The sequence below is a fragment of the Ornithorhynchus anatinus genome, chromosome X1 (assembly GCF_004115215.2).
Source record: "Ornithorhynchus anatinus isolate Pmale09 chromosome X1, mOrnAna1.pri.v4, whole genome shotgun sequence".
Classification (NCBI taxonomy): domain Eukaryota; kingdom Metazoa; phylum Chordata; class Mammalia; order Monotremata; family Ornithorhynchidae; genus Ornithorhynchus; species Ornithorhynchus anatinus.
Genome location: NC_041749.1, coordinates 81,559,071 through 81,586,867, shown reverse-complemented (window position 1 = coordinate 81,586,867; position 27,797 = coordinate 81,559,071). Strand labels below are relative to the sequence as shown.

Below are 27,797 nucleotides of genomic sequence, written 5' to 3'. Positions count from 1 at the left end.
TGGAGCGGAGGTCGATAGGCAACCACTGGAGTTGTTTAAGAAGGGGAGTGACATGCCCAGATCGTTTCTGCAGGAAGATGAGCCGGGCAGCGGAGTGAAGAATAGACCGGAGCGGGGCGAGAGAGGAGGAAGGGAGGTCAGAGAGAAATGGGTCTCAGTCTAAGGGGGAGGCAAAAAAGGTAGGTATTTACTACTCCCCATTTTACAGATGAAGAAACTGAGGTCCAGAGAAGTTAAAGAACTTGCCCAAGGTCACAAAGCAAGCAAGTGGCAGAGCTAAAATCAGAACCCAGCTCCTCTGACTCCCAGGCCCAGGCTTTTTCCACTAGGCCATGCTGCTTTTACTGTAAGCTCCTTGTGGGCAGGGAACGTATCTACCAACTCTGCTGTACTGTATTTTCCCAAGGGCTCAGTACAGTGCTCTTCACACAGTAAGCACTCAATAAATACCCCTGGTTGACTGATTGATTCTCTGGCAGTATCACCTGCTCACCTCACCTCCATCTCCTCAACTCTTCCCTGGGCGGAACTTTTCACCTCTAGTGCCAAATGCTAAGTGGATGTTTCCGTCTCCACCTGCGCCTCTTGGAGGATGCAACTTTCAGAGAGTAGTAGTAATAATATTTACCAAGCCCTTACTAGGTGTGCAGAGCAACATATTAGGCGCTGGGGAAGATATATATGGATAAGTTGGAGACAAGATCCCTGGTCCTCAAGGGGCAAACAATCTAAGAAGGGGGGTGGGGAGGGGTGGGGGGGGGTGGTTGGCAATAGGTAAGGAAAGGAGCACAAACATACAAAAGACTAAGAGGAAGACAGATGTCAAAGCGCCAGGGTGTCAGGCTCCCCATAGCAGATATATTTCAGATAAAGATCTCTACTTAGAATCATGACTACTACGGTATTACTACCGCTACTATTCCATGACCACTACCGTGTAGTAGATGCAGCGTGGCCAAGTGAGTCAGAAGGACTTGGGTTCTAATCCCGGATCTGGCGCTCGTCAGCTCTGCTCTTGCTCTTGCTCCTACCCAAACCCCCTGCCTCGGAAAAGCTGCTGAGCCCTTGGTAACCTCCAGGGTGGGTGGGGCGGACTGGGGTGAGGATTTCCCGGCCTGAACAGCGTGGGGTGGGAGGTCCGAGGGGCGGGGGTTCTGGCCTCATCCAAGGTAGGGGCCCGGCTCCCGGGTCCGTGGCCTTCTGGAGATAGGCATTTGACTTCACTTCTCTGTGCCTCAGTTACCTCATCTCTAAAATGAGGGTTATGACTGTGGGAAAGGGACTGTGTCCAACCCCATTATCTTGTAAACTTGGGTGGGAGGGGGCCATGGCTTAGTGGATAGAGCACGGGCCTGGGAGTCAGAAGGACCTGGGTTCTAATCCCCTCACTGCCACATGTCTGCTGTGTGACCTTGGGCAAATCACTTAACTTCTCTGGGCCTCAGTTATCTCATCTGGAAAATGGGCACGAAGAGTGCGAGCCCCATGTGGGACAGGGACTGTGTCCAACCTAATTAACTTGTATCTACTGCAGTGCTTAGAACAGTGCTTGGCATATAGTAAGTGCTTAACGAGTACGATTATTATTATTATTGTACCTACTTCAGCACTTAGTACAATGTCTGGCACAAACTAAGCATTTAAGTACCCTGAAAGACAAAAAAACCCAACTATTCAAACTTATGGCTTACTAGACTGCAAAGTCCTTGTAGGCAGGGACTGTTGTCTAACCAACTCCATTCCATGGTACTCAAATAGCACTGATTGATTGATATGCAATTGTACTGGGGTTTTTTTCCCTTTTATTTGAGGCTTGGGAGTTAGATATAAGACTCACCCTCCTGTTCAGAACACTGCTCTTCATTCTAGCCTATTTGCAAAGACCTTAATACTAGAGCAGGGGTCTGCAACCTATGACTGGCATGCCAGGGCTTGTTCTTCTTGGAATCAAATGTGGCTCTCAGGCCGGTGGGGGGACGTGGCATTTAAAACCGCCACCCAGGGACTTGGGCTAAGGGGAGGAGGGAATCGGCAACCAATGGCTGGCTTGGGTTCTTCTGCCGAGAGGGACAGGAGGGTGCCCATCTCCAGAAGGCCATGGACCGGGGTCCCTGCTTCGGGTGGGGCAGACCCCCGCCGCTCGGACCCCTCACGCCCGCCGTTCAGGCCGGAGAATCCTCACCCCAGTCCGCCCCACCTGCCCTGGAGGCTCCCACGGGCTCAGCAGTTTTTCTGAGGCAGGAGGGAAGGGGAGAAGCAGGGGGCTGCGGGCAAGAGCGAGAGCAAGAGCAGGTCCTAGACACCCTCCATGAGGCCCTGGGAAGAGCTCCCCATCTCCCTGAACTGCACAGCCCAGAGACTCTGTTGCAGTCCCCATGGGGGACAAGCTTCTATCCTCCCCTGATGGCATCCAGGTGGCAGGGAGAGGCTGCATGACTACTGTACATGCCCGGCCGCGTGGGCACTGCCCTCTTGTATTCCTGGGGCTAGGGGAGGAGAGGTGAGGGGAAGAGACTAAGTGCGGCCTTTGCCAGCCCAACGTGCCGCTCCTCCCGCAGCCTACCTTCCCTCGCTGGCAGAAGCGACACGCAGTGCACTGACATCATCACACTGTGCCGTGGGTGTAATGATGTCATGCGGGGGCCCTGTAAAACCAAGTAGCCTTGGAAACGCTAAGGGGGCGGAGGGGTTTGAATCTGGCCCAGCTGCTCCCCAGTAGGCACTGCACAGGGGCAGAGGGGGAGGCATTGAAAACTGTTAGATTTACAAGAGCCCACTCTGTTAGCGCGTGTTTAAATTGCGATTGGCTCTTTGTGCACCAACTGCTCCAGGGTTTCACTCTGTTTGGCTCTTTTGCCCCAGAATGTTGTCGACTCCCCTACTAGTTGCCACACCAAAATGTTGTTTCCCGATTTCCTCTCCTAACCTCCATATAGTTGGCAGAGTCTGCACAGTAAAGTATTCACAAAACAAAACAATTTTCCACAGGCAAAGGGGCAAGGGTCAGTTCATGAGGAATACAGGACAGGCTCAAACTTTGGTAAGAGGAATGAGCAGCTGTTTGGCTGACTCCATGGTATGTGAGCCCCGAGAGAGTGCTGGGTGCTGTCCAGTCCTCGGACTACAGCGAAACATCTATGGAGAGGAAGCCCTCTTTTAGAGAAAAACAATACCATCCTCTAGGGAAAAGGTGAAACAACTGTCCAGCAGAGATGAGCCCCTAGAAGGTCTGGAGACCTAACTGAGGACAGTGATGAAGAGCAAATCAACCCAAATGGCCAAGGATGGGGAACACTACCTAAAAACCTCCCTGAAGCGGACAGAATACATTTTCCAAGAAACATGAAACGTTACCAAGAATTGAAATGACCCTGAAATAGATGGATTTTAAGTGGAGATGGAGAAAGGGCGGGAGCCGCACAGGCTTGCTCACTTTACAAATTAGTCACAAATGACATCTATTGATTTCCTATTTAATTGCATTACTTCAATTCAAGCACACTCCTCAAGTACCAATGCCATGGCAGAAAATGCCTGTTGTACCCAGATGCACTTTCAGTTGGAAGCCAAGGCAACAGTGCAACATTTCAAAATGATATGCAAAAATATTCCAACTAATCATCCCTAGGAATTGCTGTTCTTAAGCGAGGCATGGAAGGATTGTGAACAAACCAAAACCTTCTAAGGGTGAAAATGAGAGGGTCAATAAAGCAAAATATTGCTGTGATTGTGATAACCTTTGGCTACTGGACCAATTGTTAGGTTAATCAAAATGTAGTCTAAACTGAAATGTGTTAGACTTCCCTGTCAGAATGTTAACTGGAAATCTGGTCTAACACGACATCTATTATAGAAATATTTATTATTTCTACCAGACTCTCTCAGATGCAGTACCATCATGAATCATCATGGGGCTCAATACATTTCTCCTCTTTGGGATACATTCCCACTGGATTTTATCATTATCACTATTATCATCATTTATCTTTAAAATAAAATAAATAAAATAATGGTATTCGTTAAGCACTTACTATGCATCAAGCACTGTTCTAAGCGCTGGGGTAGATACAGGTTCATCAGGTCGGACACAGTCCCTGTCCCGCATGGGCCTCAAAGTCTAAGTAGGAGGGAGAACGGGTATTGAATCCCCATTTTGCAGTTGAGGAAACTGGGGCACAGAAGTTAAGTGAAGTTAAGGTCACACTAAATTAAGGTTGCTGTTTGACCTTTATTATGCACAATGTAATAAAACATTCCACGTGAAAGCAAAATATTTCTACTTATCAGGAAGACAGCTGGGGTAGCATTGTCAATTACAAATGCAACATACTCAACCACCACATGATAAAGTTTCTCCAAAGTTTTCATCGCTTTTGTGATTCAAAATGGTAGTTCTTTAGCACAAATGAACTCTTCCTTTCCTCTGTGGATTACGGTATCAGGTTTGCTCTCCCCACGGATAGTGCTTAAAGGAGAAAGCAGATACGCCCTCTGCTTCGTGGGTACCTTAGATATGGCGGGAAGTATCACATTCCATCTCATCTCTGGGGAACCTGACTGTTCAAAGGACTCCCCTTAAAGACTTCAAAGGACTCCCCTTAATGACTCATTCCACAGAGGTTTCGGAAACTTGTCGAAACAAAAATCAATTAATCAGTCGTATTTATTGAGTGCTTACTGTGTGCGGTGCACTGTACTAAGCTCTTGGAAGAGCACAATATATCAGAGTTGGTAGACACGTGGGCTTTAAAGCACTCAATCACCTTGTTCCCTCCTACCACAGCCTGCACACTTTGCTCCTCTATTGCAACCTTCTCACTGTACCTCGATCTCGTCTATCTCGCCGCCGCCATCTCACCCATGTCCTGCCTCTGGCCTGGAACGCCTCCTCCTTCATAGCCGACAATTAGGCTCCCCACCTTCAGAGCGTTATTGAAGCCACATCTTTTCCAGGACACCTTCCCTGACCAAGCCCTCCTTTCCTCTTCTCCTACTCCCTTCTGCACCGCCTTGGCTCGCTCCCTTTATTCATCCCCCCTCCCAGCTCCACAGCACTTATATACCTCTCATTTTATCTATTTATATTAATGTCTGTCTCCCCCTCTAGACTGTAAACTTGTTGTGGGCAGGGGATGTGTCTGTTATACTGTACTCTCCGAAGTGCTTAGTAAAGTGCTCCGCACACAGTAAGCGCTCAATAAAATATGACTAAGTGATGTTCACTAAACTTAACGAGCTTGCAGTCTGGGGGCGGAGGAGGAGGGTGTGGATAGACATTAATATAAATGAATAAATTATGGATATGTACGTGAGTGCTGAGGAGCTGAGGGAGGGGGTGAATAAAGGGTGCAAATTCAAGTGCATTTGCTCAAGGACATTTTGAATGTTGAAAGCAACTAAAATATTCTGAAGTGGTAATGACCCGGGCAAGATAGACGGAGGTGGACAGAGAAATCACAGACTGCCCCTCCCTTCCACTAGAGCCTGGAGCCTCAGTGGGGGCTGTCTAGAGAGTCAGTGGGGTGACTGGATATAATGAAGTCTGCCTGAACTCTCTCATCATCCATTTTATACTCAATTCTCCCACAACACACATTTTCTCTTTGAGTTTTGAATACTGTGCTGTTCAGGAATCTGATCAGATAGGGTGTGACGTAGTGTTGAAAGAAATGATTGTGCACCTATTCACAGCAAAGGACATGGAGTACTACCTTGTTTGTTTTTTCCTAGCCCATGGCTCACCAAAGATCTATCAATCAATCAGTCATATTTGCTGAGCACCTACTGTGGGCAGAGCACTGTACTAAGTGCTTGGGAGTAAACTAAAATAGAGTTGGTGCCCACAAGGAGCTCATAACCTATTGATGATGGCATCTATTCAATGCTATGTGTCAAGCGCTGGAGTAGATTCGAGTTAATCAGATCGGACACAGCCCCCGGCCCAAAATGAAGTCTAAGCAGGAGGGAGAATAGGTATTATATCCCCATTTTATCCATAAGGCCCAGAAGTGAAATGACTTGCCCAAGGTCACACAGCAGACAAGTGGCAGAGCCAGGACTAGAACCTGGTCCAATAGAGACTCGTCTTGATGATGGAGCTTGGTAAGACCAGATGTCAGGGAGTTGAGTTTTCATCTGAAACTGGCCAGTTCAAGGTTTAAGGAAGCAGGAAATACCTGCCTCTCAGCAGTTAGAAAACCACAAGTCCGCTTTCCCAAGCAACTCACCTCCCGTGGATCGTGATGGCGGCTATGCCTGTCTTTTCTATCCGTTTAACGAGGTCCAGTGTGTCCTCGAGCTGAAAAGAACCACCAGGGAGGAACACTTTTCACCCGGGCACAGGTCACCATCAACACTGTCAACCGATTAACTCAAAATGAGATTCCAACCCCTTGGCCCTTGCTTCCGCCCTGTGCGCTGATAAGGAAAACATCCATCCCTTTAATCCACTTTCATTATAAGCAGACGCGAGTTTCAGAAGGCAAGAAACCATAATTACCGATGGCAGGATCCGAATCTTGCAGGTCACCGGTTTGCAAATCCCTTTAACGAGAGTACTTAGAATCTGTACAAAGGGAAGAAAGTAATGATTTTAAGTTGTAGCTCAAGGGCATCTCGTTTCCTTTAGGAATCAAAGCTGATTACCCCCACAGCATCATATATATCCCATGCAGGCATCTATAGATATTTCTTGGTCTTTTTCTCTATTTCTTACAGAGGCCGTTCTCGTACCTTCCCAGGACAAAGGGAATGGGCAAAGAGGTTATGCAGGCGTCCCCCCAGAAGTTCCTAAACTACAGCCTCCTTTCCTTGCATTTTACAGTGTCTTAGAAACAGCAGTCGGTCAATATGGATTATTAATCTCACCCCTCAGATGAGGAACCTCAGGCATAAGAAGTTCAAATGCCTTGCCCCAGTGAGCTGGCTAAACCACATTAATCTCTGCTTAGTTTTTTAGCCCGATGTTCTTGTGCTAATCTGCGTCTTTGTTTCTACATAATGCAGCAAGAATAGAAATGATTCTCCAACACGGAGAACAACAATAAAATGAGGCTTGGCATAATCAATCGATCAATCACACCTATTGAGCGCTGTGTACAGAGCACTGTACCAAACGTCTGGGAAAGTACAATATAACAGAGTTGGTAGACACGTTCCCCATCCACAGGAGTTTACTTAATAACTGTATTATTTGAGAGCTTATTATGAGCCAAGTACTGGGGTGGGTACGGGATAATCAGGTTGGATCCAGTCCCATGGGGCCAGGTGCAGGGAAAATCAGAGAAGCCAAAACATGTAACTCAAATCAAAAGCCATTCTGGAAAGTTTCGGGGAAAAAAACACAGTACAAGAGCTACATGCATTTAGAGGTGAGACAAGGGGACATATTTCTAAAATAATTCAAAACGGAGATCCTTTCTTAAGGAGCATCAAGCCAAACAAAGCTATCCCTCACAATCTAGGGAAGAGGAAAGGGAGGAGGAGTGCAGGGAACATGGCCCCTGAAAGACCCTCACAATCTAGGGAAGAGGAAAGGGAGGAGGAGTGCAGGGAACATGGCCCCTGAAAGAGAAGCTTTCACTGAGGACACGCTCTAAGAAAACCCAATGATGTGAACATCTTCTGGCTCTTTGATTCTACTAGGTGCCGGGGTAGATACAAAATAATCAGGTCCTACATGGGACTCACAGTCTAATTAGGAGAGACAACAGGTAATGAATCCCCATTTTACAGCTGAGGAAACTGAGGCATAAAGAAGTGAAATGACTCGCCCAAGGTCACAGAGCAGGCAAGTGGCGGAGCCAGGTTTAGAATGCAGGTCCTCTGACTCCCAGGCCACGCTGCTTCACAGCTGGGGAAACAGGGGGAGCCAGACAACATCAGCAGGAGACTTAAGAGCAAGGTACAATTAGATGGTACAGTGAGAAGCCGTGTAGCCAAGTGGATAGAGCATGGGTTTGGGAGTCAGAGGACATGGTTTCTTTTTTTTTTTTAATGGCATTTGTTTGAGCGCTTACTATGCATCAAGAACTGTTCTTAGTGCTAGGGTAGATACAAGGTAATCTGTTTGGACACAGTCTCTCTCCCATGTGGGGCTCATAGTCTCATTCCCCAATTTACAGAAGAGGACACTGAGGCGGAGAAGTCAAGTGACTTTGCCCAAGGTCACACCACAGACAAGTGGCAGAGCCAGGATTAGAACCCAGGTCCTTCTGACTCCCGGGCCCACGCTCTATCAACTAGACCACGCCGCTTCTAATCGGCTCCTCCACTTGTCTGCTGTGTGACCCCAGGCAAGTCACTTAACTTCTCTGTGCCTGTTACCTCATCTGTAAAATGAGGACTGAGACTGTGAGCCCCATTTAAGACATGGTCTGTGTCCAACCCAATTAGCTTGGATCTACCTCAGTGCCTAGTGCAGTGCCTGGCACATAGTAAGCGCTTAGTCAATACCCTGAAACAAAATTGGAAGGTAAGCTTGGGAGGAACAAAAGAGAATGAGCTGGGGAGCAGCGGGGGAAGAGAGCAGACATGTAGGTGGGGGGAGTTGATGGACAGCCCTGAAGCTAATTATGAGGAGTTTTTGCTTCATGTGAGAGGACATGGGGAGCTAATGGAGTGCTTGGGGGACTGGAGAGATATGTGTTGAGCAATGCTTCAGGTAGACGAAAGGTACAGCGTGGCTCAGTGGAAAGAGCCCGGGCTTGGGAGTCAGAGGTCATGGGTTCGAATCCCGGCTCTGCCACTAGTCAGCTGTGTGACTGTAGGCAAGTCACTTAACTTCTCTGTGCCTCAGTTACCTCATCTGTAAAATGGGGATTAACTGTGAGCCTCACGGGGGAGAACCTGTATCTACCCCAGCGCTTAGAACGGTGCTCCGCATATAGTAAGCGCTTAACAAATACCAACATTATTATTATTATTATTACAGCAGCGTGCACTATAAATTGTGGTGGAGAGGCAGGCTGGAGGCAGGAGACCAGTGAAGAGACAAAAACAACAGTCTAACTGCAATATGAACAGAGCCTGTCCCGGAATGGTAGCTGTTTGGGTGGAGAAGGAGAGGTGAATCTGGGAGATGCTGTGGAGGAAGAGCCAGCAGGATCTGACAGCAGACTGAATATGAGTTGAAGGAGAGAGAGGAGACAGGGATGTCGATGAGGTTGTGGGCTTTTGGGATAAGGAGGATGGTGGTGCTACTGACTGAGATAGGCAAGTCAGGAGGAGTGGATTTAGGATGGAAAATGAGTAGTTCACTTTCAAACATATTGAGTTTGAGGTGCCAGCAGGACATCCAAGTGGAGATGTCCTGGAGGCAAGAGGAGATGCGGATTTCAGATTAGATTATCTGTAGTATTATTAAAAAAAAAAAATCACGCAAGGCCAACAGAAAGGAACCCACTTCAGAACATTTTACAGTCTAAATAGTTCATTTTAAACCACTTCAATGCATTAATCAATTATGCATGAATCATAAAAAGTACTCTCCTTTAAGAGGGCCCTTTTCAAAATTCAAGAGTGGAATTTTCAGAGGCCTTCTTTTATCTGGGAGCGACAATCTAAGTGCAAATGAGTTGCTTCCGAGAAAGTGCTCACCAATTCTGCCCCAAATTACCCCCTTGTTTTTCCTTAAATGGAGGGTCAAGTAGCCAAATGAAGATGCAAGTGGATTTCTTCCAGACCGGGGTCCAATCAAGAAGAAAACAGATCTTAAAATTTGGCCTCTATATTCTGAGTAGAGGAAGAAAAATAATTGCAGCTGCTGAGAAACCATGGTAACAGTGTAGGTGTAGTTCCACTGCAAATCCACCAATCAGTGAACGGTATTTACTGAGCGCTTACTGTGTGCAGGGCACTGTATTAAGCACTGGGGAGAATACAATTGTGTAGGTAGACATGATCCAACTAGAAAAGGAAACAGACATTAAAACAAATTACAGAATGATATCTATGTAAGTGCTGTGGGGCTTGAGGAAGGGATGGATTCACACCCAAGTGCACAGGTGATGCAGAAGGGAGAACATAGACAGGAAAGCAATGGCTTATTTCCTCTTAGAGGCCTCTTGGATGAAATATGATTTTAGTAGGGCTCAGAAGGTGGGGACAGTGGTGGTCTATCTGTCGTATATGAAAGTGGAGGGTGTTCCAGGACAGAAGGAAGAGCAAGGGATCAGTAGCAAGATAGATGAGATTGAGGCACAGTTAAGTAGGTTGGCTTTAGGGGAGCCAAGTACGCAGGTTGGGTCATAGTAGGAAGTCAGTGAGATGAGGTAGGAAGGGGGGAGCTGTCTACCTTAAAGCTAATGATAAGGAGTTTTTGTTCGATGAGGAGGTGGATGGGCTCCCACTGGAGGTTTCTGAGGAGCAGGGAGATATGGACTGAATAGTTTTTCAGGAAAATGATCGGGACAGCAGTGTGGAGTAGAGACTGGAGAGGGGAGAGAGAGGAGGCAGGGAGGTCAGTGAGGAGGCTGATGCAGTAATCAAGATGGGCTATGATACAGCTTGGATCAGCATGGCAACAGTTTAGATATAGAGGAAAGAGCAGATTCTAAAGATGCTGTGAAGATAGAACCGACAGAATTCTGTGACAAACTGAATGTGTGCGTTGAATGAGAGATGAGTCGAGGATAACGCCAAGGTTACGAGCTTGTGAGATGGGAAGGGTGGTAGTGCTGTCTCATGATAATAAAGTCATGGGGAGGAAAGGGTTTGGGGGCGAGAACATGAGGAATTCTGTTTTGGAAACACAAATAGCTACTGAATGGTGAGCTGAAACTGGGAGACCAAAAGCAGGGAGGGCCAAGGAAGCGTTCTAAAGACCTGGGGAAGCAAAGCTTTAGACAATGCTACATCTCAGTTGGCAACTGGGAATCGGTTAATAATGTTGGTATCTGTTAAGCGCTTACTATGTGCCAAGCACCGTTCTAAGCGCTGGAGGAGATACAGGGTAATCTGGTTGTCCCACATGAGGCTCACAGTCTTAATCCCCATTTTACTGATGAGGTAACTGAGGCACCAAGAAGTCAAGTGACTTGCCCAAAGTCACACAGCTGACAGGTGGCAGAGTCGGGATCAGAACCCATGACCTCCGACTCCTAAGCCCTTGCTTTTTCCACTGAGCCATGCTACTTCTCTAAGCAGTTGCAGAGGCTAGGCCAGCATGGCGTACTGCTACCAAGAAAGGAGAGGCTCTTTCTGACCAAAATCTTTGTAAGGGACGAGAGACGAGATGGCCGAAGGGAAAACATCTCCAGGCCCTGCAAGCATTAAGCATAACAAATACAACAAGGGACAGCCATTTTGTGTGTACGACATAACCAGGACTGTGGATCCCACATTTACCTATTCAGCCATACAGACACTCATGGATGAACTTCACCGTCAGTAGTTGTCTTCAAATACGCTGCATGGCTATACGTAATCATTTCATCAGAGGAAAAGGAAGCCCACTGCTCGGAAACATGAATTACTGACTGCCAACTCTGGTATATTGTACTCACTCAAGCCCTTAGAACAGTGCTCTGCACACAGTAAGCACTCAATAAATACCACTGATTAACCTGTCACGTCTCACAGCCCAGTACTTTCTTGCTAAAGGCTGAGGAACTTAAACTCTCATTTTCCTAAGTGGTTTTTCGCTTCTTTTCAGTCAAGGATGACTCATATCGAATTCCTCAGATTCCCTCTCCCTCCACCAATGTAAGTTTGGTTTCATTTTAAATTTTTAGTTTGGGGGGTGGCCTCTAGAGAGAAAGAAAACTCATTTTCAGGAAGACCCAAGGGGCCAAACAATTATGGCTGTGTCACCCCAATACACTTCATCCTATAAATTGCACAACTGAAAAATTCCAGGTCAGTACCATCAACACTATCAGACAACTCTTATTTTAGCTCTTTTGAAAAGGACCTTTTCAAAAGGAAGGAAGGAGCCCAGGGGTTTGCTTTTTTCTTTTAAAGGCAGCAATGCTGCAGTTCCCGTTACTCATTTAATGTGATGAGAGCTTATTCTAACTGCTTGGGGCTACAACCCCAAAGCTTTTTCTGCCAACAGCCATTACCTGATTCTATCTATTCATATTCCTAGGTGAAGGCAAGCTAAATTGTCAGCAGTCTTTTTGTTCTTACTCTTCTACCTCTACTCTCAATATGCCAGCGAGCTCATGACTTCTGTGAGGATGATCCCCAAATCTACCTCTCTGGGTTCAAACGGCCAACTAATCTTCAGTCCCACAGCTCCTCCCATTATTATTATTGCCAATAATAATAATAATAATAATAATAATTTGTGGCATTTGTTCTTGCCTCCAGGACATCTCCACTTGGATGTCTCACCAGCACCTCTAACTCAGCCTGTCTAAATTTCATCTTATCTTCCCTCCTGAGCCCATTCAGCATGGCCTAGTGGAAAGAACGTGGGCCTGGGAGTCAGAAGACCTAGGTTCTACTCCCGGCTCTGTCACTTGTCTGCTGTGTGACCTTGGGCAAGTCACTTCACTTCTCTGTGCCTCCATTTCTTCAACTGTAAAACAGGGATTAAATCCTACTCCTTCCTACTTAGACTGTGAACCCCATATAGAACATGGACTGTGTCCAATCTGATAAACTTGTATCTACCCCAGTGTTTAGAACAGTGCCTGACACATAGTAAGCACTTAACAAATATCACAAAACAAACACCCCTCCTCCTAAATTTTCCATCTCTGTTAATAACACTACCCTCCCTGCCCCAGAAACCCACAATCTGGGAGTCATCCTCAATTCCACACTGTCTTCCAGTTCTCACATGCAATCAACTGCTAAATCCTGCCAATTCTTCCAATTCTTCCAACAAAATATTTCCCAGCTTCACCCCTTCCTCTTCACCCAAACAGCCACCACCCTAGTCCAAGCTTTTGTCATATCCCACAGACCAATACTCTCCCAGTCTTCAAAGCCCTACTAAAATATCTCTTATAGGAAGCCCTCCCTGACTAAACCCTTCTTTCCTCTTCTCCCACTCCCTTCCTCGTCACCCTGACTTGCACCCTTTATTCACCCCCATACCCAGCCCCAAAGCACTTATGTACATATTTGTATTTATTTATATTAATGTCTGTCTCCCCCTCTAGACTCTAAGATCACTCCCCCACCCTATTTTCCCTTTCTACTGCCTCACCCATGCACTTAGGTACACACCCCACCTCTACCCCCACAGAATTTATGTACACATCCTTACCCTTGGCTGCTTCCCTTGGCTGCAATTTATTTTAATGCTGGAGTCCCTGGCTAAGCTCTGAGAGCAGGCATCATGTCTATCAACTATACTGAACTCACCCAAGTGCTTAGTTCAGTGTTCTGCACAAAGTAAGCCCTTAATAAATACACTTGATTGATTGATTGAGTGATTGTCATATCAAGGTTAGATTTCTCTATTACCCTCCTTGCTGTTCTTCCTGCTTCCAGCTTCATCCCCCTTCAGTCTAGACTCCATACTGCTGCTCGGAGCATATTCTGGAAAGTCCACTTGGCGCCCAACTCTCCATTCCTCAAAAATCCCCCAATGGCTACCCATCTCCATCCACTTCAGGTAAAAACTCCTCACAGTTGGCTTCAAGGCTCTCTGCCAACTTTCCTCACCTTATGTATCGGCTCTCTTCATTCACTACTCCCCCAACTTCCTTTCTTCATTCCTTTCAAGCTCACCTTCTAGCCCATACCACCCCCCTCCACCCTCCGCCCTAAGCCCTCTCTCATGCTGTTCCCCTGACATGGAACTCCCACCCCACAACTCAAATTTCCCAGTCTGTAAGTCTCCTCATATTCAAAGTCTTCCAAAAATCTCACCTGCTCCAATTAACTCCTAACTCCTAGTCACATCACTCCAACAGCCACCTTGCAAACTTATGTATTTATTTATATTAATGTCCACCTCCCGCTTTAGACTGTAAGCTCCTTGTGGGCAGGGAACGTGTCTACGAACTGTTATATGGTAATCTCCAAGCTCTGCACAGAGTAAGCACTCAATAAATACGACTGATTGATGTATTTTGTTTATCTTGGGCACTTATGTACAGATGGTACATTTGTCATTTCAATTATTTACTCAACTGTTTCATTCTGACCAACTTAGACTACTACCTGCTATATCCTTGTTCTTCCTCTTGCTCCCATTATTTGAACATCATTTTCATCTGCTTATCTCCCCAATTAGATTGTAAACTCCTTGAGGGCAGAGAGAGCACTCTTGCTTCCACTGTACTTTTCTAAGTGCTTAGCACGGTGTTTTGCACTCAGAAGCTGCTCAATAAATACCACTGATTGACTGACTCTAAGGATGCATTTGACACTGACTTGGCATCTTCTTGACCCCAACACAGAACAGACCAAATTATTTCAAAGTATTTACGGTTCTTGAAGGGAATCATCTATAATTCATCCAAGTCCCCCACACAGGTACTGAAGAAGGTGGCTGTTGGGAAGGGCCCATCATTAAAATTGTGTAATCTGGAACAAGGAGCAGGTTGCGTATGCTCATACATTCCTATTCTCTTCTCAAATTGCCCAACCACCTCCGCATCACAGAAAAGCTCTTCACCGTTGGTTTTAAAGCACTCCATCACCTCACCCCCCCACCTCACCTTGTAACTCTCCTACTACAGCGCAGCCCGCATACTTCGCTCCTCTAATGCTAACCTTCTCACTGTGCCTCCATCTCGCCCATCTTGCCACCGACCACTCACCCATGTCCTGCCTCTGGCCTGGAATGCCCCACCTTCCTCAAATCTGACAGACAGTAACTCTGCCCCACTTCAAAGCCTTACTGAAGGCACATCTCCCCCAGGTGGCCTTCCCTGACTAAGCCCCCTCTTTCCTCTTCTCCATTCCCTTCCACGTCGCCCTGACTTGCTCCCTTTGTTTTTCCCCCCTCCTAGCCCCACAGCACTTATGTATATATCTGTAATTTTTTTTTATATTAATGTCTGTCTCCCCGACTCTAGACTGTAAGCTCATAGTAGACAGGGAATTTGTCCGTTTATTGTTGTATTGTATTCTCTCAAGTGCTTAGTAGAGTGCTCTGCACACAGTAAGCGCTCAATAAATGTGACTGAATGAATGAATGTTGGTAGACATGTTCCCTGCCCACAACGAGCTTACAGTCTAGAGGGGAAGACAGATGTTACTATCAATAAATAAATGCATACGTGTGAAGAGTGGCTGTTGGGGTGACGTGACTAGAAGCTGGGAATAAAAAAAGTGAATTACTTACCAATTCAATTTTGTCTGGATTAGACAGCAATGCTGCTCCCATTCCTCCCTAAGGAAAAAAAAGTACAACAAAAGAATTACAGACTGAAACTTTCCTCAAACTAGTAAGTCGTATCAGTTCATAGTAATACCATCTTATATTTACATAGTGCCTTTCTTTGAGGGACTCAAATTACCATTAGTTAATAGCACACGTACAATTCCATCAGTCTACATGCCACCAGTGTGGGTAGAATGACAGACAACCTTTCACAGGTGGAGAAACCGAGCCATCGAAATGGGAGGGGATCTGACCCAAGTTCTCTCATCTGCAGAGGAGACAAGGATCTCCAAGTCTCATTCTACTGTGTGGTAGAATGAGGTTTCTGACCCTGCTGAAATCAGAACAATCTGAAAAGAGATGTAGGTCAGTCAGTCAGTCATATTTATTGAGCGCTTACTGTGTGTGGAGCACTGTACTAAGCGCTTGGGAGAGTACAATACAACAATAAACGGACATATTCCCTGTCCACAATGAGCTTAGGGCCCAGAGGGGGAAACAGACATTAATACAAACAAATACAAATATTTACATAAGTGCTGTGAGGCTGGGAATGGGGGTGAATAAAGGATGCAAGTCAGGGTGACGCAGAAGGGAGTGGGGGAAGAGGAAAGAAGGGCTTAGTCAGGGAAGTCTTCTGGGAAGAACTGTGCCTTCAGTGAGGCTTTGAACGGGCTGGGGGGGAGTCACTGTCTGTCAGATTTGAGGAGGGAGAGCATTCTGAACCAGAGACAGGACATGGGCAAGAGGTCGGTGGTGAGATAGATGAGATCAAGGTTCAGTGAGAAGGTTAGCATTAGAGGAGCAAAGTGTGCAGGCTGGGTTGCAGTGGGAGAGTAGTAAGGTGAGGTAGGAGGGGGCAAGGTGATTTGAGTACTTTAAAGCCAATGGTGAAGACTTTCTGTTTGATGCCAAAGTGGATGGGCGGGCTGGGTGGATGGGACCACTGGAGTTTCTTGAGGAGTGGGGAAATGTAGCCTGATCGCTTTTGTAGAAAAATGACCCGGGGAGCAGAGTGAAGTAGGGACTGAAGTGGGGACAGACAGGAGGCAGGGAGGTCAGCAAGGAGGCTGATTCAGTAATCAAGGTGGGATAGGACAATTCTCCAGGTATGCTTGCTAAATGCCCCTGGGGTACGTAGGCTGGAACAGACCCCTTACAGTTGCTGTGTTAGTCCCTTATCTAGGATTGGAGCACAGTCATTTCTGCAATTTAATCAAAATGAATCACATCAAATGCAACATCATAAATACTACCCACGTTTAAACCATTAGAGGAGAGATGTGTGAATCGCCAACTTAAATTAAAATGCTTCCTCTAAATGGGTTTCTCTAGAACAAAGGAAGCTGTATCACTCTTCACATCAATGATTGCTTGGGTTGACAACTGACTGGCAACGCCCTGACATTCACTAAGTTATTGTGCCATAGGTTTGACGTCAACCTGGTGAAAATGACCTCCTCTCAAAGTGACTGCTGCTGGGGTCTCCGTTTTGGCAAATTCACCAGGGAAGTAACTCCCCACTTCCTCCTCTGCTCCTGTGGCTTTTCTCTTTCTTGTCCCCATTAGAGTGTAACCTCTTTGTGGGCAAGGACTGTGTATCACTTCTTTGGACTGTACTTCCCAAGTGCTTAGTGCAGTGCTCTGCACCTCGTGGGCACTCAACGAATTCTACCACTACTATTACTGTCCCCTGTCTCCATGCCCCGAACTCACTCTTCTTGCAGCACGCAAGATCACAAAGCCAAATTGTCTATTCTTACAGAGGCTGGTCAGTAGTTAGTCAATAGTATTTACTGAGCACTTACTGTGTAGGGCGCTATACTAAGTACATTATTCCCCACCCACAATGAGCTTACAGTCGAGAGGGGAAGACAGACATTAATATAAATAAAATTACAGATATGTACATGAGTGCTGTGGGGCCGGGTGGGGGCATGAATAAAGGGAGCGAGTCAAGGTGATGGAGAAGGGAGTGGAAGAAGAGGAAAGGAGGGCTTAGTCAGGGAAGGCTTCTTGGAAATGTGCCTTCAATAAGGCTTTGAAAGTGGGGAGACTAATTGTCTGTCGGATATGAAGAGGGAGGGCGTTCCAGGCCAGAGGCAGGACGTGGGCGAGAGGTCGGCGGCAAGACATATGAGATCGAGATAGAGTGAAGAGATTGGCATTAGAGAAGCGAAGTGTGTGGGCTGGGTTGTAGTAGGAGAATAGCGAAGTGAGGTGGGGGGGGGAGGTGGTTGAATGCTCTAAAGCCAACATGTCATCTCATCCCATTACCCTGGCTGTCACCCAAGCCAAAAACAGGACAGATGACAGGCAGAAACTTTCAGAATCTCAAATGAAATAAACAAGTGTAAGGATTTGTCAAGCCCACAAAAGGTAAGGAGAACGGTAAAATCAACTTACCTGAATAGAAAATTTTTTCGGACAGCCCATGTTAATATCAATGCCAGCTACGTCATTCTCCCTGGAAAGAAATAAAGTATCAAACCAGGGTGAAGAAGACAAAGAGCAAGAGAAGTAAAAGGAGTGAGAGGAAGGGGTGGAGGAGTGAAAAATACGGCACTGTAGAGGGGTAGTGAGCATAAGTGCCGGCACAGGTCCATCGTTGCATAACTGTCTACCAGGTGACAGCCTTAGCACAAGTAACTGACCACATGTGCATTCCTGGGGGTGTGTGGAGACACATACACACACACATATATGATTTAAGCATTATGTAAAAAAGCTGAAGATTTCCAATCAATTTTAGGAAAGAGCGAGCAAGAGAAATAAGCTTGAAATTTCCAGAGAAACCAGATGAACAGGTTTTGACACTGCCTGACTTCTAAAAAAAGATCCCTTCAGATCAGTAATACACTGGAAAAGATCACAAGCTCAAAAAACCTAACCAAATTTGGGGTTTTAGTCTAACAGGGGCAATAAACGTAGTTCATCTTAGAACTGGCTATCAATCTAGAAAAAACAGTGAAATCCAAGGACCGTATTATTTGAAAACCATCACAAAGTTGTCATCTTAGAAATCATTACGGGATCAGTCTCCAAGCTCAAATGCTTCAGTGCTTTTTTAAGGAGGCCGGGAGGGAGGGCCTTAGTTTGAAGAAGGGAAAAATCTGCTTGAGGGGGAGAGGAAGAATGTGAGTGTATGTGCGTGAAAGACAGAGAGAAAAGTGTGTGAGATGGCAAATCACTCTCTCATGAACTACGTAAAATTGCTTTTCAGTTCTGAAGTAACAAGTGTGACAACGAGATTTCCCAAAATCTAACTTCAACATGATTAAGAAGTGATAGGATACCTTCGCTATTACTAGCTGAAGAGTGTCAGAAACAGGTTCATGAACTTGAATTTTAATCATTTTAGTAGGGGTAGGTAGCTTCTTCCATATCCAAAAAGAATTACTCATGTTCAGCTTTTTCAAAGTGCAGCTTGCACTCAAACGTGTAACCACATGAGTGGAGCATCCACAGGGATGAGTTTGACATGTGTGACTCAAACCAATGAAGACCCTGTGGCCAGCACTGCGTATGATCTAGTTAATGGTTCTGCAAGCTGGAGAGGCACAAGGAATACTTGATTCAACCAGTAATTAATTCTGGAGCTCAAATAATAATGATGGTGCTTATTAAGCACATTACTATGTGCCAAGTGCTGCCCTAAGAACTGAGACAGAAACAAGATAATGCGATAGGACACAGTCCCAGTCTCACAGGTTATGGGATTGCGGGGAGAAGAACAGGTATTTTAACAGGTATTTTAACCCCACTTCACAGATGAAGAAACTGAGGCACAGAAGAGTTAAGTGACTTGCCTAAGGTCACACAACCGACGAGTGGCAGGGCTGAAATGAGAAACCTGGTATCCAAACCCCCAGCCCCCCGAGCTTCCCCAGAGGTCACGCTGCTCCCATAGTCAAAAACCACACTAACTTCCAGACCAATAATTAGTGGGTCAGAGCCATCAAATGCCGTTCCCGTACCTGTGTGAAGGGAACTTGATCCTTTCGGTTTGGGTTTGCATGCGCAACAAACTGCAAGTGGCCCATCATTGACTTTATTTTCAATGGGCCTTACAGCTAAGAGGAAAACTCCGCCTGGCTGGGAAGAACTTACACAAACTTGGCGGCGGCGAGGGCTCTCTCGGCATCTGCTGTTCCCTAAGGGCATATAATGCGACATTAACCACAAGCCTGACACAAGCACACAGCCATTCTCAGTGAAGGGGCAGATCTGGTTACAATTCTTTTATAATGATAGGACACGACAAAAAAGGCGTACTAGTAGGTCACAGATTTGGGGTGGGTCAAAAACACAATTTGGAGGGCTAATTATCAGGTATTTTAATTTGGGTAAAAATGTGGTTTCAACTTCAGGGTTATTTAATTTTAAATTTTATGATTCGGTTACAGGAAAATCTGCACGGCAAGAGTTTGCTTGACAATAATCCTCTTGCCCAGCTTTTGCAAATGATGAAAACGACTGAAGAGTGCTCCTTATTTCAGGTCACTATCGGCACACCCAGAAATGTTAAACAACCTCGCTTGATTGGACTCCTTCATTAATCCATACCCTACTTACTGGTGGATCCTGAGGGAAAAAACCCATCACCAATCTGGAAAAAATGAATCATGCTACACCTTCTGATGATGTCTTTCCATGTAAGTGGAATCGTAGAAGAGAAGAGTATAGCAGGCATATGGTATACCCTGACTTCAGTAAATGTCTTGGGTAGTACAATAGAGATTATCGGCTTTTGAATCAACTTCAAAACTCACAACTCATGGCCCCAAACCCGGGTCCTGCCTGTGTAAACCACAGATGAAAAAAAGCAGGACATCCCAGTGAGGGGAGGGAAGATCTGTTGTGGGAGCGAAACCCTGTGTCCAGTTGTGGTGAGAATTTCTGATGATTTGGAATAGAGCACGCCACATCATATCTGAGACACTTAAAAGGATGCGGCCGTGACATTGTCGGTCACTTCTGAGGTCGGATGCTCCGCTTCTCACACCAGGGCCCTTAGTGACCATGGCAATTTACATCCAGGGAGGGGCTCTCGGGGTTCTGCACTAGGACACCCTGAGATTGCCCTAGTAGTCTGTTACCACTATCACATTTTGAAGCAGCGTTTTGAAACCCCCAAAGCATCTGGGGCTCAGTCCGCCAGGCTCGCACCCTCAAGCCAGACTGCTGAGGCTTAGAGGAATGCCAACTGCCCACTCCCTCATGTGACAGTGAATCACCTAATTAGTAGGTGCCACCCCCAGAGACTGCCCGGGCACACTCTCTGGTCAGAAACAAGATCACCACTATTCCAATCAATCGTATTTATTGAGCGCTTACTGTGTGCAGAACACTGTATTAAGCACTTGGGAGACGACAATATAACAGACATATTCCCTGCCCACAGCGAGCTTATGGCCTAGAGAGGGAGAGAGACATATCTCCCTGAGCAGCTCTTCAATGCCCACACTGTATCCACAGGACCTGTCTGGCCAGGGAGTTCACCTTACTGACCATTAGCATTCCTGGCAAACACCAATTTCAGACTTCCTTTCCCATCAGTCTTTTAGACTGCAAGCTCCTTGTGGACAGGGGTCATGTCTGCCAACTCTAGTATACTGTACTTTCCCAAGTACATAGTACAGCGCTCTGCACATAGTAAGCGTTCAATAAATATCAACGGTTGACTGACTGATTGACTTATTGGGAAACCTGGTAAGGATCGATTCTCCTAAAAACACGGGGGGAGGAGGGAGTGTTCCCCAACTTTCCTAGCACCCCCCTCCTTCTTACCCAATTCCTCCCCGGGGAATTGGTTGTGTCATTCAGCAGCTGAGTGACCGACAGCCTATGTAAAACAGCTTTTCCTCTATGCCAGGGGGAGGGAACGAGGGAGAGGGAGGAAGGGAGGGAGCTGAGATGTTAGCATATTCCGTTTTAGAAATCTCTGGGCTTTTTTCCCCTCTTTTATGTGGTGGGCTAATCTGCTGGACCGTTGCAGTGACACGCTGCATTTTGTATGGAAATCTTTGTTCTGCTGCTGGGATCATACTCTTCTAGATACTGGTTTCTACCATGATTGATCACAATCATCAAAACTATCGTATCGCACTACGACAATCAGTTACCAGAAGCTGAAGAGGTAGAGAACGGAAGCTGAAGACCCCGGTCCCCTCTCTCTCTACAGAATCACCATAAAACTACCTCAGAAGTTTTACAGAATGCACGAATAAGCCTTTAACTGGAGCATTTTAAGCCTTGTGATTCAGAAGGTCTACATCTGAAATGTAATTGAGCAACATAAGGGTGAGGAAATACACATCTGGTTTTTCCATCTCATCTGAAAAGCAGATGCTCTCAGTTCCTCACCATTTGGAAGACAACATGATCGCGCTCTCTCTCACAGGTTCGGAAAATGACCCTCTCGTTGGGAGCTACAAAGTCGATGGTATTCAGGACCTCTGTGTAGAAAAGGAACAGCCATGAGGGATACAATTATAGGGGAAGCGTATCCTATTTTGATGAACCGGAGCTGAGGAAGCCCAAGCGTTGCCATCACCAAAAAAAGAGTCTCACCGTGCACATATACGGGAACACGATAAAGAAAAAGATTTCTCCTGGACGCCTCAACTGTGTCTTGGGCCTGCTCTGAACTTTTAGGTGTACACACCCTAAGCAGTGGGAACGAGCTGGCACACATCACATGCAACAGTCTCAGGCTGTATGACTTACATACAGCTCCTCTCTGAGAATTCTTGGCTTAGCGCTGCCTGCTATGCAGGCAGCTAGTCCAGCCCTGCTCCTTTCTTCTAAGTAAGAAATGCCAATTGGCCTACTTAGAAGAGCAGCCCAGTTCCCAAGAAGTCCTCCCAAAGCTTATCAAAAAGGGGGCACTTTCTAGGAAGCTCTATATTCTGTAAAGTCAGAGACTTTCCTACTTTCTCTCCCTGTCCTCTGCCGGTTCAAACAGCTACAGAGTCAGTCCCCTCAATTGATCTCTGTGACAGAGCAGGGACGTGTCACACAAGTTTCTTTTGCGCCCCACATTTTGAAGGGATCTACCTCGGGAAGTTCCCGGGAGCTTTCTCCGACACTGCCAGTGCAGCAGAGTCTAGATTTTAAAAGGGCTTTGTAAAAAGGCTTCTGCTGAAAAGAAACAGTTCTAATTCTTTCAGTGCTTTGGGGAAACAGACTGCGCCTACTTCGCTTTCCCAGGTCTGACTGCGAGGGGGTTTACTTAATCAACTCGACTGAATGGGGGTGGCGGCCTGCTGCGCTCCTCCCCCCGCCTCTCCCCTCCCCGATTCGGTGCCCCAGTGAGACAGTCAGCAACAATCAGGATGAAGCTTCCAGATGCTGATGAAAGCAGACTGGAGAGCAGCACTGACATAAATGTGATGCCAAAGGATCCCAATCTGGGATGAAAGGCATCTCCAGGAATTTTCAATTTAGATGATGCCTCAATTTATAAAAATGCTATCGCCACTCTCTTAAGAAAGCTGTTTCTCCTCCACGTGCTGACCTTAAAAAAAAGTATGCTGATATTTAGAACGCTGGGACGGTTGTGACCGTTTAGACCACGGAAACCTTTTTTTGGGGATTTGCTAAATGCTTATTATGTGTCGAACACTCTTCTAAGCACTGGGGTAGGTTAGAACAGTGCTTGGCACATAGTAAGTGCTTACCAAATACCAGGATTATTATTATTACAAGTTAATTAGGTCAGACAGTTCCTGTCCCACATGGGGCTCGCAGCCTAAGTAGGAGGGAGAACTGGAATTTAATCCCCATTTTACAATCAATGGTATTTATTGAACATTTATTATGTGCAGAGCACTGTTCTAAGCGCTTGGGAGAGTACAATGCAACAGAATTAGCAGACATGTTCCCTGCCCACGACGGGTTTACAGTCCAAATATTTTGTGAAGTAACTTGCCCAAGGTCACACGGCACAAGTGGTGGAGAGTTGGCAGGAGAGTTGAGGAACCAGAGGACTATTTGCTCCCAGCAGTAATGTACTATTGCTTCTCTGGTTGTTACTGTTATTGTAATGCTGCCCTTTTCAGAATTTGCTCAGTTTTGACTAGGGACCTCCCGGTAGCCAGGGACCACTCACCGTCCCGGCCCTTTTGCTCAGCACTCAGTACAGTCAAGTGCTTTGCACGAAGTAGGTGCTCAACAAATGTCGGAAATGGAGAAGCAGCGTGACTTAGTGGAAAGAGCACGGACCTGGGAGTCAGAGGACATGGGTTCTAATCCCCGCTCTGCCACTCGTCTGCTGTGTGACCTTGGGCAAGCCACTTAACTTCCCTGTGCCTCAGTGACCTCATCTGTAAAATGGGGATTAAGCCTCTGAGCCCCAGGTGGGACACCCTGATTACCTTGAATCTACCCCAGCATTTAGAACAGTGGGTGGCACATAGTAAGCGCTTAACAAATACCACCATTAGTATTATTATTACTTATTGAGCACTTACTGTGCACAGAGCACACAAGTAAGCGCTTGGGAGAGTACAACACAATACAGGCAGTGGACACAACCCCGGCACTCTAAACAAACCTCCCAAAACCTAAGGCCTCCATTTCACTTACCATTTACAACTCTCTTGCACTGAAGCATCTTTATGTCAATCAGCTCCTGTCCATTAACAAAAGCACATAACACTCGGTCATTGGGAAGTCTTAAGTCTTTCCCTCTTGGATCTCTTTCACTCTCCACCTAACTTATTTTTGTATGGGCTATTATTTGAAAGACAAAAGACAGAGTTATGTTTGTCAGATAACTGTCACACTGATTGACATACTCTTCTCAACCAAACATTCTATGAGGATCTAATAATGCAATCATGGACTGTTTGAATCAGGGGAAAGCTGGGGTCAGAAAAGAGGCGGGAAGGGCTTGTGTCTATCAGCAGCTCACTGATCCCACTGTAACAGCTTTGCTCCATGACCCTTTCCCAATGTTTGACACCTACAAATGCAAAAGGAAAACTGAGTTGGCTCAGAAGTTAACTCAGGAAAGAATGCAAGGATGAGCCTCGGTTTGGGCTGGAGTTGACCTGTGAGTCTTGTGCCGCTGAACAGGTTGGGGTTCCCCCAAACCCAGCAGTTCACAGAAGCAAGCCTGGGCGCCCCAACCCTTCGTGTATGTGCCTCCAAAGCCCTCAACAAGTGAGTCGTGTCTGGACTTAGAGACACGGCAGCTGGAGAAAGTTTCCTGGCAGAGAAAGGCACCAGTTCAGAACCATGCACGTTTGGACTGCTCTACCTCTTCCGTGATCTTGTTAATTTAAATGAGCGAACTCTTTTTCCCAAAGCAAAACCTGTGGATGTTAGAAACCCAAACCTTAGCTCAGGAAAACGGGCACTGTTCTTTTTGAGTCCTGCTTTTGTTATCCAAAAGTCTCTTCCGGTGCTGAAATGAAAGGCTGAAGGATATTCTTTGATAATTCTTGGAAACTATCTTTGGCCTCCTGTCTCACTGATTTCTGGGAAAGAATAATGGCAGCATCCTACTCTCAGAGTCACTCAACACTGCAGTTCTAATCAAAATGCCACATGCTATTTTCAACCTCTACTTCAAAATGCCAAAGAAAGATGGAATGCCATCATCGATCCTTGAATCCTGATTAATCTAATATGGGGTAGACAGTTTTTCCTATGCTGACTTCACTAGTAGGCTTCGCACACCTCCAATTATTAACTCACAGAAGGCCATGACTTCTCGGAAATCAGTGTTTCCTAATGGAACTAGGAAGTTAGTTTAAACAAAATGCTCGCTCTTGCAGAGTATCCTGTGAAACGTATTGAACTGGAGGTTAGTGCTTTCTTAGTTATACACCACGCCTGTCGGTTTTTGAAGGTATTCTACGATGCCTTGCTTTGCTCCTATAATAGCCTTGCAATTTCAATCCAGCCCTATTTTGTTCCTCTCAGGATGATCTTTTTTTTTTAAATTCAGGTAAACCCTGCTTTTCTCTTCCCTGCTCTCTTCACCTGCCGATTTCAGATACCTGTGCACAGAGCCAAAGAAGCTACCTCCCCAACTTTTCTGAAGGCTTCTAGGTCAGTCATCTGAGTTCAGCAAAAGAGACACAGCTCCTTGCTCCTCAAATAAGGGTCATCCACCACCATGGAGGTGAGTACAAACAGTCTTCTTCCTTCCATAAACTGGCTTGCCCGGAATGATTCTGGTCCCGTGGCAGCCACTCTATCTGGGCAAGTGACAGACTGTACCGCAGGGGAAGTAATATGGAACGCTGTTACTTCCAGGACATTTCCTGTTGGGGTATTTGCAAAGCAACTTTACAATATCCACTTAACCCACACAGCCACTTCTAACTGGAGTTATGAATCACTCTCCCCACTTTACCGGTGCAAAGCAAACATAGCAGCCAGAGCCCGGGAGCTAATTTACCACAAAGACTTTGAGCCACTTCATCCACCAAGAAGCGCCCATGAAATGGCAACCTTCCACACCATCCACTTTTCCAGCAGCCACTTCCTCAGTAAAGGCAAATCCTAGCTGGGAAGACTGGCCGCGTACAAAAGGAGGGAAACTCTGGCTGAGAACTAAGAGGTACTCAGGATGTGACTTCTCGATCCGAAGCGGCATTCATCAGGACTGGGCTCGGACGCCTTTGGCAGGAGCAAACCGGATGGCTCCCCATTAACTTTCTAAACGTAAGCTTCCCCTTAGGCCTCACACCCAGTGTCCGGAAGCTGAGATGAAGGCTCGGGTGGGGGGTCTTGGAAAGCTCCTTACCTCGCTGTAGACAATGTCAGCTCCAAGGTCCAGGGCAAGGAGACGCATAGGCAACGACCCGATTCGCACCATAGGGGCCAGAATGGTTTTGTTCCGGTAGCAGAGCGTGACGCTGTTCACAGTCATTACTTCTCTGGTGCGAGCTAAAGCAAAAGGTCAGAGAAATTGCTTTCAACCAGCCATATGGCGCTCTCCCTAATTGCCAATGGGGGTCTGGACCTGAAGACTTTCCCACTAATACCCCAAATTTATTGGCCTATCCAAAAAATCTCATCGAGCTGTATTTCCTTTGTAGAAAAAAGTCAGAGCCACCTAACCTTACTTCATCCTCACCTCCTCACTCGCATTTTCCTGAGGCGGGGGGTGGCCTGGAACTCTCCTCCCCACGACTCTCCGCCCCACTGTCGATCCCATCGCTGCCCATCTTCAAAGCCTAAAATCTCATATAATAACAGTAACGATAATAACGATGCCATCTGTTAAATGCTGGAAATGTGCCAAATACTATGTCAAACGCTGGGGTAGACAGAAGGTAATCAGGTCAGAAGTAGTCGAGAAACCTTCCTCGACTAATTCAGCGCTTGGCACGTAACAGTAATGATAATGATATTTGTTATACCAAGTGACTATGTGCCAAGCACTGTTCTAAGCGCTGGGGTTGACACAAGGTAATCGGGTTGTCCCACGTGGGGGTCCCGGTCTTAATCCCCATTTTGCAGATGAGGTCACTGAGGCACGGAGTAGTTAAGTGACTGGCCCGAGGTCACACAGCAGACGAGTGGAGGAGGCCGGGATTAGCACCCACGTCCTCCGACTCCCGAGCCCGGGTTCTTTCCACTAATAAGCGCTTAGCCAATACCGCTCCAAATAACTTCACAACGCCCTGCTCGGGGCAATCCAACAGCCACCCGTAGCACTTAAATAATCACTTCCTTCCCTCGATCGGCACGTGCAGCACACTGATTATTTTCAATGACGTAGTTATCGTAGCTTTCCTGTTCCATCCTTGCTCTTCACCTCCCCCCTTTCGTAGACGATTTTCTTGAGCGCGTCTCTCTCGAGGGCGGGGGCTGCACCTCCGGTCCTCTCCCAATCGCAGCGTGGCTCAGTGGCAAGAGCCCGGGCTTGGGAGGCAGAGGTCATGGGTTCGAATCCCGGCTCTGGCACTTGTCAGCTGGGTGACTGCGGGCAAGTCCCTTCACTTCTCTGGGCCTCAGTGACCTCATCTGGAAAAGGGGGATGAAGACTGTGAGCCCCACGTGGGACGACCTGATGACCCTGGATCTCCCCCTGCGCTTGGAACGGTGCTCTGCACATAGGAAGCGCTGAACAGATACCAACATTATTATTATTATTCTTACGGTGCTGTGGCCTCAGCAGGCGGATCGACTGCCGTTTCGGGGGCGGCTCCTTCCCGAGGCCTTGGGATCCCCGGGTTCCCCCTCCCCCGCCCCCGTCGCCGACCCGATTTTGCCCCGCCCGCCCGCCCCCGGGCCAGAGGGAGGGAGGAAAGGGAGGAAGGAGGGAGCCGGGGCACTAGGCCCCGACGGCCTCGGAGGGTGGTGCTGGGCGAAGGGGAACCGAGTCCCCTCTGCCGGCTCCTCGTCACGGCAGCCGCCGCCGCCTCGGGCCCGCGTCCGGGGGGGAGAACGGGGGGCCACTCACCCGGCGCCGCCCTAGAACGCCGCCGGTTCCCACCACGCCGGCCCCCACCACGCCGGCCGCCGGTCCGGCCTGGTTTCCGGG

General features: G+C 47.0%; 1 protein-coding gene across 3 annotated transcripts in view; it reads right to left on the bottom strand.

Moving 5' to 3' along the window:
* Window positions 1-27,763, bottom strand: part of DUS2 (dihydrouridine synthase 2) — a 45,919-nt gene extending 18,156 nt beyond the window's left edge. Inside the window, exons 1-9 of one of the 3 annotated variants that reach the window (XM_029051850.2) lie at window positions 27,717-27,763; window positions 26,052-26,194; window positions 23,879-23,924; window positions 21,656-21,747; window positions 19,400-19,443; window positions 17,696-17,756; window positions 15,251-15,298; window positions 6,500-6,565; window positions 6,228-6,298 (exon numbers count right to left, since the gene is read on the bottom strand). In XM_029051850.2, coding sequence (XP_028907683.1) covers window positions 6,228-6,298; window positions 6,500-6,565; window positions 15,251-15,298; window positions 17,696-17,756; window positions 19,400-19,443; window positions 21,656-21,747; window positions 23,879-23,924; window positions 26,052-26,177 — 554 coding nt within the window. In that variant the 5' untranslated portion in view covers window positions 26,178-26,194; window positions 27,717-27,763. The other 2 variants (XM_029051849.2, XM_039910327.1) reach the window with 2 other exon arrangements.
* Between the last annotated feature and the right edge of the window lie 34 nt (window positions 27,764-27,797).